The sequence below is a fragment of the Nicotiana sylvestris genome, chromosome 12 (assembly GCF_000393655.2).
Source record: "Nicotiana sylvestris chromosome 12, ASM39365v2, whole genome shotgun sequence".
NCBI lineage: Eukaryota > Viridiplantae > Streptophyta > Magnoliopsida > Solanales > Solanaceae > Nicotiana > Nicotiana sylvestris.
Genome location: NC_091068.1, coordinates 131,464,128 through 131,478,003, shown reverse-complemented (window position 1 = coordinate 131,478,003; position 13,876 = coordinate 131,464,128). Strand labels below are relative to the sequence as shown.

General features: G+C 34.2%; 1 protein-coding gene across 1 annotated transcript; it reads left to right on the top strand.

Moving 5' to 3' along the window:
• The first annotated feature begins 1,361 nt into the window (after window positions 1–1,361).
• On the top strand, window positions 1,362–4,252 carry LOC104249026 (uncharacterized). The gene is made up of 3 exons (XM_009805395.2): window positions 1,362–1,556; window positions 1,697–1,802; window positions 3,920–4,252. The coding sequence occupies exons 1-3, from the start codon at window positions 1,524–1,526 to the stop codon at window positions 4,090–4,092; spliced, it is 312 nt and encodes a 103-aa protein (XP_009803697.1). The 5' UTR covers window positions 1,362–1,523; the 3' UTR covers window positions 4,093–4,252.
• The last annotated feature ends 9,624 nt before the right edge of the window (window positions 4,253–13,876 follow it).

Below are 13,876 nucleotides of genomic sequence, written 5' to 3'. Positions count from 1 at the left end.
ACATAATTATCTAACTAATATGACCAAATTGATCATTTATGTAAGTTCTGGTGATATTCTTTTATTTTAAATTTATGTATTATGTTACTGTATAATATTTTTTGGTATTTAGATGGTTGTTATATTATTATATACAAAAAATTTCTCATTACTTAAATTTTGTAGTTCTTTCAAATAAATAAATATTTAAAATATTATGTTCTATTATTAACGTACAAGGTACGTTTATAGATATTACTAGTATATAATATTTTATACATATTCTTTTTATATTTGACTAGCGGTATTATTATTTTGTCCGAACTGCCAAATGTGTAACGTGCCTGAGACAATTCCACGTGCCCTTGTGTGGGCTTTCTGGCGGGCCCAATCAGAGGCTGGGCAGATCCTTGTGGACCAACCTTGTCACGTGGTCTTTGGTACACATGGCCGAAAAATACGTAGAATAATCATTCCTAATCTCCATTCAACCAATCGTTTCTCTCTTCCCACGTGGGACTTAATACCCCATCCACAACCTAATGACATCACCTCACCACTAACTCTTGAAAATAAATAAATTATTCATTTCTAGTATTTATCTTAGAATAATATATAATTTTCCTAACTTTCTTTTGTCTTTACAAAAACCTACCCAACTTTGACCATAATCTTAGTCGGCGTTTGGACATAAGAATTGTAAAATTTCAAAGAAGTAAAAAGGAAATTTGAGTAAAAATGATATTTGAAAATTAATATTGTATTTGATTATGAATATAATTTTGGATCTTTTTTAAATTTTTGTTTGTAATATGAGTGTATTAAAAAATAACTTTTTGGAGTTTTTCAAATTTTTGAAAAATTCCAAAAGTTCGGTCAAACACTAATTTCGAAAAAAAAAATTATTATGTCCAAACAGGCTCTTAGACTCAAATATAGCATTTGTTCGAACCATTTCAAGGTACGAGGGTCAAATTGATAAGTTTCTTATGTGAATTTGGATACAGATTAGTTAAATTTTTTAAAATAAAATTACGTATTTAAAAATAATATAAAAATTCTATAAGTCACAATAATTAACAATTCAAAATATTTAAATTCTATTTACGAAAAATATGATCGAAGAAATTTTTTTTGTTTGAGAATCACTAAATAATAATAAGTTCATACTTTTTTAAATAGATGAATGAGTCAGTAGGAGATGGATGGAAATTTTTATCTTAATTAGAGATTTCATATTAAAATCCTAAAAATGAATAAGTTCTGATAGTGACAGCTTTAATTTCGTAATTAATCAAGTCAGTGGGTTCCTGATATCAAATATCTATATTAAAAATAAAAGGAAATATATACTAGTCATAACTCTTCACCAAAAACCCTACTCTTCTTACAATTTTCTTTGATCCTCTCTTTCTTCAACTTTCTCCTATACCCTTAAGCTTCTTTTTCAATTCTTCTTCTCCTTCCTTGTCTAGTTTCTTCTCATTTTTATAAAACAAAAAGGTAGTCTTCCCTTTTAAAGATCTTTCTTTAAAGTCTATACAATGAGTGATTCTTCTTCTCAATACATCCACATGGTAAGAGTATTAATATTATTAGTAATATCTTCTTCTTTTAGTATTTCTTTTTTAATATTTATTCTTGGTTTTCCCCCTTATACATTAGTAGGTTTAGATGATTGATAATCTCAATTAGTAAAGAGGATTAATGGATGCAGGTGCATCACTTAATTGAGGAGTGTCTGTTATTCAACATGAGCAGAGAGGAATGCATGAAAGCACTCTCCAAACATGCAAATATACAGCCAGTTATCACTTCCACGGGTAAATCCGATCCAACCTTCACTTCTCTTACTTTTTTTTTCTCTTTCTTTTGCTTATTTTTACCTATGTTACTAGCTCGGACTCTTTAAAAATATTATCGAATGTGTGTCGGATCTTTTAAGAATAATGTATTTTTTGAAGGATCTGTAGAGATACGACAGTAGTTTGGAGAGTCCATGCAACATAGATTCTCACTATCTGATTTTCAGTATCGTACTCAAGTAGATTGACATGGAACATGAACATGAAATGAACAATGAAAATGCAGACTAAAACAGATGAAATTAAACAGTAAAAATCCATCTAGACGCTAGTTTGTTTTTTCCAACATATAGCTAGACTTACATCTTCAGCAATTATTCGATCTGTAAGTTTTTATTTTCTTGATGAGCTAAGAACATTTATGACTTATAAAAAACGCAGAAAAAGGTTAGTCTACACGCTTTAATTATGAGTTTTTCGTATTTTTAATTTACTAATCGGGTAGGTTATGCGAGATTAATTTTATATTAAATCATCACTTTCTTATTCTCAAATAGTAGAGTGAAACACATATGCGAGTGCATGCATCATGTATGAAACGTGGATAGAAACATAATTGTCAATTCAAGTGGGCTTAGCAGATATTCTCCCCACTTTTTCCTATTAAATTCCCAACTTTCTTCTTTCCCTTACCATCTAGATGGAGTAGTATATTTTTATAATTTAATTTTAAATTTTGCATTTCATCTAAGGTTTTATAACACTATAAACGTTAAGTTAAGACATATACGAAATTACAAAATTTAAAAGTATTATAACCCCACACACAAGGTGTTATTAATTATATCTATACTTATTTTTCACCTACATCCATAGTTTAATTTTGAATAGAAGTCATGAATATTCTGAACCCGTGACTTTTTTATTAAATCGGCTTACTGCCAAAACAACAACCGCCCTCGCAACCAATTATGTTTTACAGTACACAGCTTTTTATAGCAGTGTCCTCCACGTAAGTACAAAGTAGAAACATAACAATGATTCTAAATTTTCTACTATTCTTTTAAAAGTACTAGAATAGTGAACTTGTTATGTTAGGCTAGACCAGTGTTAGCAAAATGGTTAAAAAGAAATTATCTTTATTATTCATTAAAAATTGGTTGAATACTGAATTTTTTTAAAACTGATCAAATATGAATAAGAATTATATTATCCATTTAGTAAATTGGATAACTAATGAGTTTAACTTTTACATTTCTAAAGGCTCAAATTGGGGGTTTCTAAGTTTGAGGGACTAGGAATTCTTTTAAAAGTTTATCTATGTTTTTTGTATTACCATTTTGACATGCTCATATCCGACCCAATCTGACCCGACCTAACCGTTTGCCACCCCTAGGCTAGACTAATTCTTATTCACATCGCGTAAATTCCATTAAAAGAGGAGCACTTTCAAGGGCATATTTAGGGGGTTTTATGGGGCACGCGCACTCATGCTTTGGATGATGATATATATATATATATATATATATAGTATGTACACATATGTGCACCCTAGCTCAAAGTATCATAGGATGCAATATTATTTGGTGCACCTCTGTGATTTTTATCTTGTTGTTTTTCTAGAACTAGGTGCCTATAGGAGATAAGCATGTCTCGTGTAGCTTTTTCATATTAATTAAGTACTTTTTCTTTTTTTGGCTTATTCTTTCATAATTTTCACATATTGGAACTCCTAAACTTTTTTTGTCATTGTAAAATCTTATATAATTAAATGAAATGTATATATTAAAATTAATAGCAGTGGATGATATAGCATATAATTAATGGCTTCAACTGATCCCAATATTTTCTGCATAGAGTATAAATATAAATATAAGAAAATTACTATTAAAAAATTGAAAAATAATTTCAAAAAAGTATAATGTGTGCGATAATAAGAACTAAATATTGAACCAGTAAAATTAATATCCTGCATAATAGTGCACCTATCTTTTCAAATTTCTAAATTCGCCTTTGAGCACTTACCTGAAACCTTTGATTAAGGGTGGAGGGATTCTCGTTACTACTTTTAGTGGTGTAATTATTTAGAAGACTTGAGTTGTGAATGTACAGTTTATTTAGTTGTTATATAACAGTGTGGAAGGAGTTGGAGAAGGAGAACAAAGAGTTCTTTGAGGCGTACAAGAAACGGAGGGAAGAAGGATCATCGACAAGTACAGAATCCCAAATGGAGATAACAACACAAAGAATTCACAATATACTGTTGGAGTCATCTTATAAAGATATCAACGAAAACCACAGCACTTAGCTGATAACTACTAATAGTATAATGAAACTTCTAAATTATTGATATATGTAATTTAATATGTTTTAGAATATTAGTATTTGTTTTTAGACTGTTAATCTCAATTATTATAAGCAGTCTTGTAATATTTTTGTATAATAATAAATTAACTTGAAAGGGTCAAGTCCCATCCTCTCTAGGACCCATGATGGTCTTTGTGATATAGCATTAGGTGAGTACTATGGAAATCTAGGTCCACTTTATTACGCCGGCTCCGGCGTGACGGACAAATCAGTGCTGATATTATTTGTTTGGTTTTTGTTATTGTTACGGATCTTTTATCTATGAGCCGATAGTCTTCCGGAAACAACCTTTCTATTCCTTTGGGGTAGGGATAAGGTCTGCTTACACTTTATTCTTCTCAGATTTCACTAATAAAATTTTTACTGGGCTGTTGTGGTTGTTGTACACCTGTATTGGGACTTCTAAACAATTTTATAGTGCAAAATTAAATATTAGCCTGAGATCAATAATGTACTTAGGATGAGAAGGAGCTTATAACCACCTCTTTTGGTAGCAGCGCAAATTGTTAGATGATTAAGGTAAAGTTATTAGTAATGCCTTTCTAACAAAAAAGAGTCTTTAGGTCAGCAGCTCCACCAACAGCTTTTGACAATTGACACCATTTGTTTTGTTTCTTGTCTGTCGTTCATTCCGATTAATTTGGATTCTAGCCGCATACGATCTATCAAAGGGATAATCGCTTTTTACTATAATTATTTTTTTCCATTTTAGAGCTCAAACTCTATGTATTTAATTAAAAATAGAAGAATCTTATCCATCCCATCATAATTCTTGGTAATGACATTTGACACTTGATAAAAGGGACAAAAAACTTTTTTTTTTTTTTTTTTTTGCCTTTTGTTCGATTGTGTCATTCTCGAGCATTAACGACTGCGCAGCAGTTGCTAAGGGGTCGATGCTAAACCTAGAGCCGTCAAAATGGTCTTGGCCCGTAAAGTCAGCTCAATCCAGTCCGCTACTTAGGTAAGGTTGGGTTAGGATTTTTTAAGCCCATTTAAAACTGAGGCTTATAAGCCCGGCCCAAGTCAGTCCGATGGCCCTTAAGGCTTGATCGAAGTTGGGCCTGGGCCGGCCCGTGGGCCAAAAATTAATTAACTATTAAATATTTAATATTCAATAAAACTAAAAAGCTATTAACTATAAATCCCATTTTCTAATCCTAGATTGCTCATCTACCCTTCTATATTAACTAGAATTTAGATTTTTGACATGCATGTAATATGACAAAATTAGTTTTTCTTTTTCTTAATTAATAACGAACTCAAAAAGTTTTAGGTGACCAATAATATTTTTTTTTTCAAAAGAAAATATTACTTTAAGTGGCCAATGATTAGTTTGGATTATTTTAATATATTATTAATATTTAAACCGCTCTTCAGTATAGAAAAAAGATCAATTTTAAATACAAAAAAAAATTACCACTAGCAAATTTCAGGAGTTTTAAAAATTTTGTGGACTACAATGATGAAATCAGCAAATTGTGTTAATCCTATATTAAAAAACTTCAGCATATAAACTTATTGAATCAATCCCTGAATCAGAGGAAAATGAAAGAAGAGTATTAAGAGAATATGCATGTAACTTTAAAGAAGAAGAGCTAGAGATATAGAGAGTTTACATTTCAATAACAAGATATCTCGTCAAATATCAAGATTTTTATACGCTCTAACCAAAACAGAAGTTGTTTACATGATTAATCGACTATGTCACGATAAAATATTTAAGGATTTAAAGAAATTCTTTTTAAAAAAAAACAAATTGAAGGGTCGGCCCGCCCTAGCCCACGACCCTCTTAGGGCTGGGTTGGACTGGCCATTTTAAGGCCCATTTATGTGGCGGGCCGATCAGTCCTAGCCCACCAAATTTAAAAGCCCGCGAGGCTTAGGTTGGGCTGGGGTGGGCTTGCCCATTTTGACAGCTCTAGCTAAACCGTAAAAATTGCACGGGGCGCCCTATTTGGTCGCCTCCATTTAACCTATACCCATTTTTTTTAAAACTTTTAACTTGTACCCACTTTTTAAACAACTTCAGCCCCCTCTCTCCTCCTTCTCCTCCTCAAAGTTATATCCGCCTCTTCTTTCTCAAACTTCTCCTTCTCTCTTTTCTGCAAAAGTAAAAGGTATCAAAGAGATCGCATGAGGTCATAGATAATCCTTAATAAAATGGACTAAGAGATAGCAACGAAGATCCTAGTTGATATACAGTGTTCTAACACTGTGGTTGCACCATTTCTAGCTAGAGAATGATACACGAGATATTTGCAGTAGTTGTGTTAGATATGAGATGAAGGAGATTACAGATTATGCTATGAAGCTTTTCTCTGGTTCAGTGACACTCTACAGTAGAACATAAAACTCTGCTATTTCTAGACCAAGGCCTTATCCTGTACCTTGTACCTGTCAGGAGATCATCCACCTCTTTCCACTGATGTTGCCACTCATACACTTTCAAGTATCCGTTAGACTCCAATTTCATATATTTAAAGCGGACGATAACATAAAAAGCTTATTTTTCCAGAAAAAAATTCAGCTCTAGAGCTGAAGTTCGCCAGTTACAAACAAAAACTTCAGCTCTAGAGCTGAAGTTCGACAGTTACAAAACAAAAACTTCAGCTCTAAAGCTGAAGTTCGACAGTTACAAAACAAAACTTCAGCTCTAGAGCTGAAGCTACAAACAAAAACTTCGATAGTACAAACAAAAACTTCAGCTCTAGAGCTGAAGTTCGTTAGTTAAAAAATAAAAACTTCAGCTCTAGAGCTGAAGCTACAAACAAAAACTCCAGCTCTAGAGCTGAAGCTTACAAACAAAAACTTAAGTTCTAGAGCTGAAGTTCGATAGTTAAAAAACAAAGAGCTGAAGTTCGATAGTTAAAAAATAAAAACTTCAGCTCTAGAGATGAAGCTTACAAACAAAAACTTCAGCTCTAGAGCTAAGTTCGATAGTTAAAAAATAAAAACTTCAGCTCTAGAGCTGAAGCTTACAAACAAAAACTTCGCCAGTTACAAACAAAAACTTTAGCTCTAGAACTGAAGTTCGACAGTTACAAAACAAAAACCTCAGCTCTAGAGCTGAACTTCAAGCCCGGCTACTAGAATGCTGAAGTTTTGCGCGATTGCCTTTGCTACTTCAGCCCCGTATGCTGAAGTTATGCGAAAAAGTGGGTATGGTTGCAATTTTTTTTGCAAAGTGGACACAAGTTAAAACGTGACACAAAAAGTGAGTATAGATGCAAATGCCCGACTAAACCTACTGCCAAGGCGGCTTTAATAAAAAACAAAAAACTATTGTGCAGCTAGCGGTACAGTAATCTAACAACTAAGAAATCACAATTCAGTTCGAATTCAATATTATTCCCTTCCAATATATACTTGTATAATCTCTTCACAGTCGCAACGCTTTTTAAAATAGTGTAATATTAATTGAATATTTGCACTTGATCAACTTTGCATTTTTTTTCCTTCAGAAAACACGACACCAGTAACAGTAATTAATTCAAAACTTTATCGTATATAATTTCTTTTTCTTATCAATTTTATTTCGTTCGAACACCCAACCAAAAATATATAACGCTTTACGCGTCTCATAGATCATATTTTGAATCGTCTTACAAATTTGTTGTTGACAGGATCGAAATATTGATCATACCCACTGATTAATATTACCATTGCACCTCATCATTACAGAACTAGTCAATTAACGTCCATTACTATATAAGTGACCACACTGCAAATTCAACTTACCATTTTTAACTATGGTAATCTATCAGTATAGAATCTTCACTTCCCTTTTAAGTTTATGTAGGGATAATTGGAAAACTGCAGAGGTTAACTTAATTAAATCAACTCGAATCACTTAATAAACTGCCTTATTTTAATAGGTTTAATTTGATTAATGCTAATAGCCTGTTTGGTAGTAAAAATTGCACGGGGCGCCCTATTTGGTTGCCCTCATTTAACCTATACCCATTTTTTTTAAAACATTTAACTTGTACCCACTTTTTAAACAACTTCAGCCCCCTTTCTCCTCCTTCTCCTCCTCAAAGTTATATCCGCCTCTTCTTTCTCAAACTTCTCCTTCTCCCTTTTTTGCAAAAGTAAGGTTCTCCCTTTTTTGCAAAAGTAAGGTATCAAACAGATCGCATGAGGTTATAGATAACCTTAATAAAAAGGACTAAGAGATAGCAACGAAGATCCAAGTTGATATACAGTGTTCTAACACTGTGGTTGCACCATTTCTAGCTAGAGAATGATACTCGCGATATTTGCAGTAGCTGTGTTAGATATGAAACGAAGGAGATTACAGATTATGCTATGAAGCTTTTCTCTGGTTCAGTGACACTCTACAATAGAACATAAAACTCTGCTATTTTTAGACCAAGGCCTTATCCTGTACCTTGTACCTGTCAGGAGATCATCCACCTCTTTCCACTGATGTTGCCACTCATACTCTTTCAAGTAGGGGTGAGCATAAAATCCGAAAAACCGAATTCCGAACCGGACCGAATTAATTCGGTATTTCGGTTTCGATTTTTTTCTGTATTTCGGTCTAATTCGGTATTGCAATTTCGGTATTTTGGTATTTCGGTACGGTCCTCGGTATTAAAATTCTGAAATTTCAGTATACCGAAATACCGATTTATATATAAGAAAAATTTCTACACCGAGGATGAGGCGCTTATGGCTTTTAACCGTGAAATGGATGCTAATTCAATCCAAAAGGAAAGAATATCTGTTTTATTGCCATCTGAATCACTAGAGACAATGTGTACGGAGACCATGCTTCTAGCTGGAAAGAAGATGAATGAATGGATGGCTGAGTTGGATGCCATTGCAAGGGAAGTTGAAGCAGAGTTAGCTCTAAGAGAAATAAGATACAATTTGGCTGAACTTTTGGATGCAGTTTCTTTTTAAGTCAAGGGGTTTCAAGAGGTCATCTGTTTTAGTGAATTCAACGTGTTCATACCTGCATTCACTACTTAGTTGTGGACAGTGTAGTGGTATCTGCTTTTCCTAATCCAATATTATCATCAGTTTTGGTATTTCTGCAAGTCTGAAACTTCATACTTTTATTACTTAATGTTTATGTCACAATTTGAAATAATGCTTACCTTATGTGCAGCAATTTTGCTTCAACAGCTTAATTTCAGTAGTTGACAGACGCGTATGAAAAAGCAGCTTAATATTGAAGCAGAAAATTTCTGATATTCATATTGAATTCTGTTGTGTTTGCATAAATGTTAGTTATGCTTTTTGATATCTCACTATTAATCACATGTAAGCAAGTTAACAGAATCTTGTTCTGCATATGTAAGCAAGTTAACAAGGCTTGAATGTATTACAGCAGTGATATGTTTTCATATGTAAATGAGCTTCCTAGTATATATAGGAATTTCAATAGCTTCCAGTGGGTTCCAAATGCTTCAGCGTTCCAGTATACATTCTGCCAGAAATTTCATATTGAAGCAGAAGCAGTATCGAAATTTAATATTTCTGACTTTCAGTAGTTGATGTGCCTATATTTTAAATTTTAATCATTAATGTATCAAACTGAAACCGTACCGAACCAAAATAAAAAATATCGAATCGTACCGAACTATTTTGGTACGGTATTTGATATACACAATTGATAAAGAATACCGAATTACCGAACTGAAGTACTCAAATACCGAACCGAAATACCGAACGCCCACTCCTACTTTCAAGTATCCGTTAGACTCCAATTTCATATATTTAAAGCGAACAATAACATAAAAAGCTTATTTTTCCAGAAAAAGCTTCAGCTTTTGAAGTTCGCCAGTTACAAACAAAAACTTCAGCTCTTCGCCAGTTACAAACAAAAACTTCAGCTCTAAAGCTGAAGTTCGACAGTTACAAAACAAAAACTTCAGCTCTAGTGCTGAACTTCAGGCCCGACTACTAAAATGCTGAAGTTTTGCGCGATTGCCTTTGCTACTTCAGCCCCGTATGCTGAAGTTATGCGAAAAAGCGGGTACGCTTACAATTTTTTTTGCAAAGCGAGCACAAGTTAATACGTGACACAAAAAATGGGTATAGATGCAAATGCCCCTGTTTGGTACCACTGGCCCGAAAATTAAAGTAGGAACCAAAATCAACCAAACTCCACAAATAATTAATATATATACTACTTTGTAATTATATTAAACGAATATATATATTTTTTATGTATAAAAACTGAGTGTAGATGTCCTAGATGTCTAGTAAAATCATACTTGGTGTATTTCTTCCGAACTTATAGCTTGTGTAATAGGTTACGTTTTTGGTTGCCCAATAAAGCCCAAACTCTTCTCTCAATCTCTATTTCACCAAACCTCACCTAGTGGCGGAGCCAGAGTGTCAGAAGGGAATAAATGTTAAATTTTCCTGTTTTCTGTTTTCTTCGTTTGTTAAAATTCTGGCTGTGCCACCCCGTAAATTGTAATAGACCCCGATCACCATGAACACTTTAAACCTTTTTGATGCTAAAACAATCCCACTTGACAATAAAATCACCCATGTTGCACTAGGACGTCCAATTTTGCCAAAACCCTTTCCTTCTCTCTTTTAGAACCCTACCACAGAAACTCCCATTGTTGCCTTCTTTCTTGACCATCAAAGCCTCTTCCTTATTAAACCCTAAAAACCCTAACAACCAACCTTTAACCTCATTCTCGTTTTCACTTCTATCCTCATTTATCAAACCTACAATTATTGCCACTATTACAGCTACTTCCCTTTTCCTTATTCGGTTCTGTTTTAATCCAAAACCCGCCATTGCTCCCTCGCTTTCTTCCCCACACGCTACAGAGACAAATATGAAGGATTCAGTTTTTGAAGAGAAAAAAGAAAAGGCCCTCGAAGATCTCTTGTTATCTAACCCGAAAAATGTCCGTGTTCTGACGAAATTGATGAAAATTCAGATAAAGAATAGAAAACTAGTTGAAGCTATTAGCACTGTTGACAAATTGATAGAGCTCGAGCCAGATAATACCAGATGGCTATTGTTGAAATCTCTTTTGCGTGTTTACATTGGGGCCAAATTCAAGTTCAATGAAATTTTAAAAAAGATCCTTTTCTTGAAAAGACTTAAATGTGCTGCTGATGGTAGCGTCACAAGAAGATTCAATTGAGGAGTTGAAGAAAATAAAGAAAAAGATCGAGGAAGGGATAATAAATGCTTCGTTGAGGAAGAATGTGGAAGATTTTGATGAACTGATACTTGCTTGGTACTTAATATGTTGGGGTTTGATTACTTTGGATTTTGACCTCCTTGCTTCGGTCTTCTTGTTAGGGGTAGGCATAAAAACCTAAAAATTCAAAATCCTAACAAGGAGAATAACGGGAAATGAGGACCGAGTTGGCCCGGTAAATATTACTAGCCTCTATTTTATTTTATTTTATTTTGGATTGTAATATTTATACTTAGAGTATTAAATTCAATTTTTTAATGTAAATTCTTTTACTGTTAGATCGCTGCTAGCCTTTTAAAACTAATTTTGGCAGATTTCGTAATTGTTTGGCTTATTTAATCTATGAAGTCAAAATTTGTTAACTTTTTTTTTCAAACTAATTATTATGTGCTTGTACACACTTACTTCAACGTATAACAAATTCTGCAAATAACCAATACATTGTACTTCGTTGAATATTGAGAATATCGAAGACCTAATTGAAACTGAACCGAACAAGAAAATCGTACTGTATCGAACTAACTTTGGTTAAATATTTGATTGTATTACTTTGGTTCAATATTTGACACATACAATCAAAATAACGGAACAAACTATAAGTTTTCCTACGTGTGTGGCCCAGTAGGTTTACGACCCGTGATTGATATTTAATTAATGAGCAAATCTCACCCGTCCGATTGGTTACTATTGGTTCTCCCTCTACCCATTAGGGTTACCACTTTTCATACATACAATTCTATCACTGACGACTGTGAGCACGTGATTTTTGTTTCGCTGAAACTACTCCAAAAGAAATCGAAAAAGTAAAACAAGTTACCTTCGGGTACAATTTTGAGAATTTGCGTGACATTTTGATAATTATTCTGTCCGTAAATGCTCGCCTTGCTATAGTTAAAAATACAAAAATACATGTTGCATGCATTTAGGAATAAATGGTACGTTTAGGAATTAATTAACCATAATTTGGTTTTTAAAAGCGAAAATCACAAAAATATGCATTTTTATTCTATTTTGTTGTCATGTTGATTTTATTAAATGTTTTAATTTGTGTGATAACTGTTGTTAGGTGTTAATTAATATTTGTGTAGTTTAATTTTGGTTTTTATTTGATTAGGAATTGTTGTTTAATTATAAGGAAAGAAAATACCCGATTTGGGCCAAAAATTCAACTGAAAATCAGGCCCAAACCAATTACAATGACCCAGTCCAAACCAGATCTTCCAGGGATGCCCCCCCCCAAACGACACCGCATAGGGCGTTTGATCTGAGTCGTCCGTCCAATCTAATCTAACGATCCCATGGCTTTCCCCAGCACCCGACCCGTTTAAACCTTAGACCGACCCAGTCTCATTTAATGGAGACGACGCCGTTTCCTATTACAAAATAGATCCTGGCCATAGATCCAACTCCATCCAACGGCCAGGGTCTAATCTCCTACCCCATATATAAACCCCTCATCACACCCCACTCCCCCAAACCAAACCCCTCTCGCCTACTGTGCACCATCGTCTCAAACACAAACCCAGCAGCCCCCATTCAAACCCTAGCCGCCACCCTTCACTCTCACCATAAACCCAGCGACCACGATGCCGGTGACCACCAAGATAACACCTTGATGCACCCAACCACCCTGAACACGAATCCGTTAGCCTCTTGCCTCGAATCATTCCCCATCGTCTCGAATCTTCGTTTGAAGGTTCGAGCAAAACCCCGATCTACACCAACCCACCCCAGATTCACACCAGTCATTACCCTGGCCTCACTCGTGACCAAACCAAGTTTGGTTGGTTCGAATCTAACCAGAAACCGTCGAACCCCAAAAACACCCGTATGAACCCTAGAACACAAGAACTTTGGGAATCCGGCCAGTTTAAATGGAGGGTTGGGGTCTAATAGACCTTAATCGAAGTGTTCTCGGTTGAGAACACCTCGATTAAAGTCTGTTCGACCTCAAATGGTCAAATCCAGTTCAGGCCTGGGTCGTTCATTGTTGAGCTTCCACAGTGAGTTTTCTTTTTCCTTTCTGTTCTTGTTTGAATATTGTTTGTGTTTGTTAACATGTTTAGTTAATTTGTTGATTTTACTTGTATTTTCTTTCAATTTTTTCCATCTTCGTAAGACCTTTTTATTCGGTCGACTATTCTTCTGTTTATTGTTAAATACGTATGGTGAGATACATACTCGATTTGATCAGTGTCGTCGAGTGTTTCATTCATGTTGTTCCCCTGTTTTGTGCAAAGCTGCCTAAAGCCATTTGGGGCCCTGTTCGTGTTATTTATTTATCGACTGATTGTTCTATGTTATAATTAGTATAGTCGATTAGATAAACATCGTCGATTAGTTTTACAGGGCTGAATGTTCAAATGTTCTGATTCTGATAAGCCTCACAAGATTGATCGAACCACTGTAATTTAGTTGAGTGCTTGAATTTATCTGTGAATGGTTTGTAGCTGCAGTGCAATTAGAGAAATAGCTAGAACTCAGTTTAGGGCAGTTTGAGTCTGAACTTCCATAAGTTCAAATTTCAGTTTGCTGAAG

Excerpts from the sequence above, each read along its gene's own strand:
- LOC104249026 (XM_009805395.2), top strand. The coding sequence starts at position 1,524 with ATGAGTGATTCTTCTTCTCAATACATCCACATG. Across the intron at positions 1,557-1,696 it reads CTTCTCAATACATCCACATG|GTGCATCACTTAATTGAGGA; the intron begins GTAAGAGTATTA and ends TAATGGATGCAG. Across the intron at positions 1,803-3,919 it reads GCCAGTTATCACTTCCACGG|TGTGGAAGGAGTTGGAGAAG; the intron begins GTAAATCCGATC and ends GTTATATAACAG.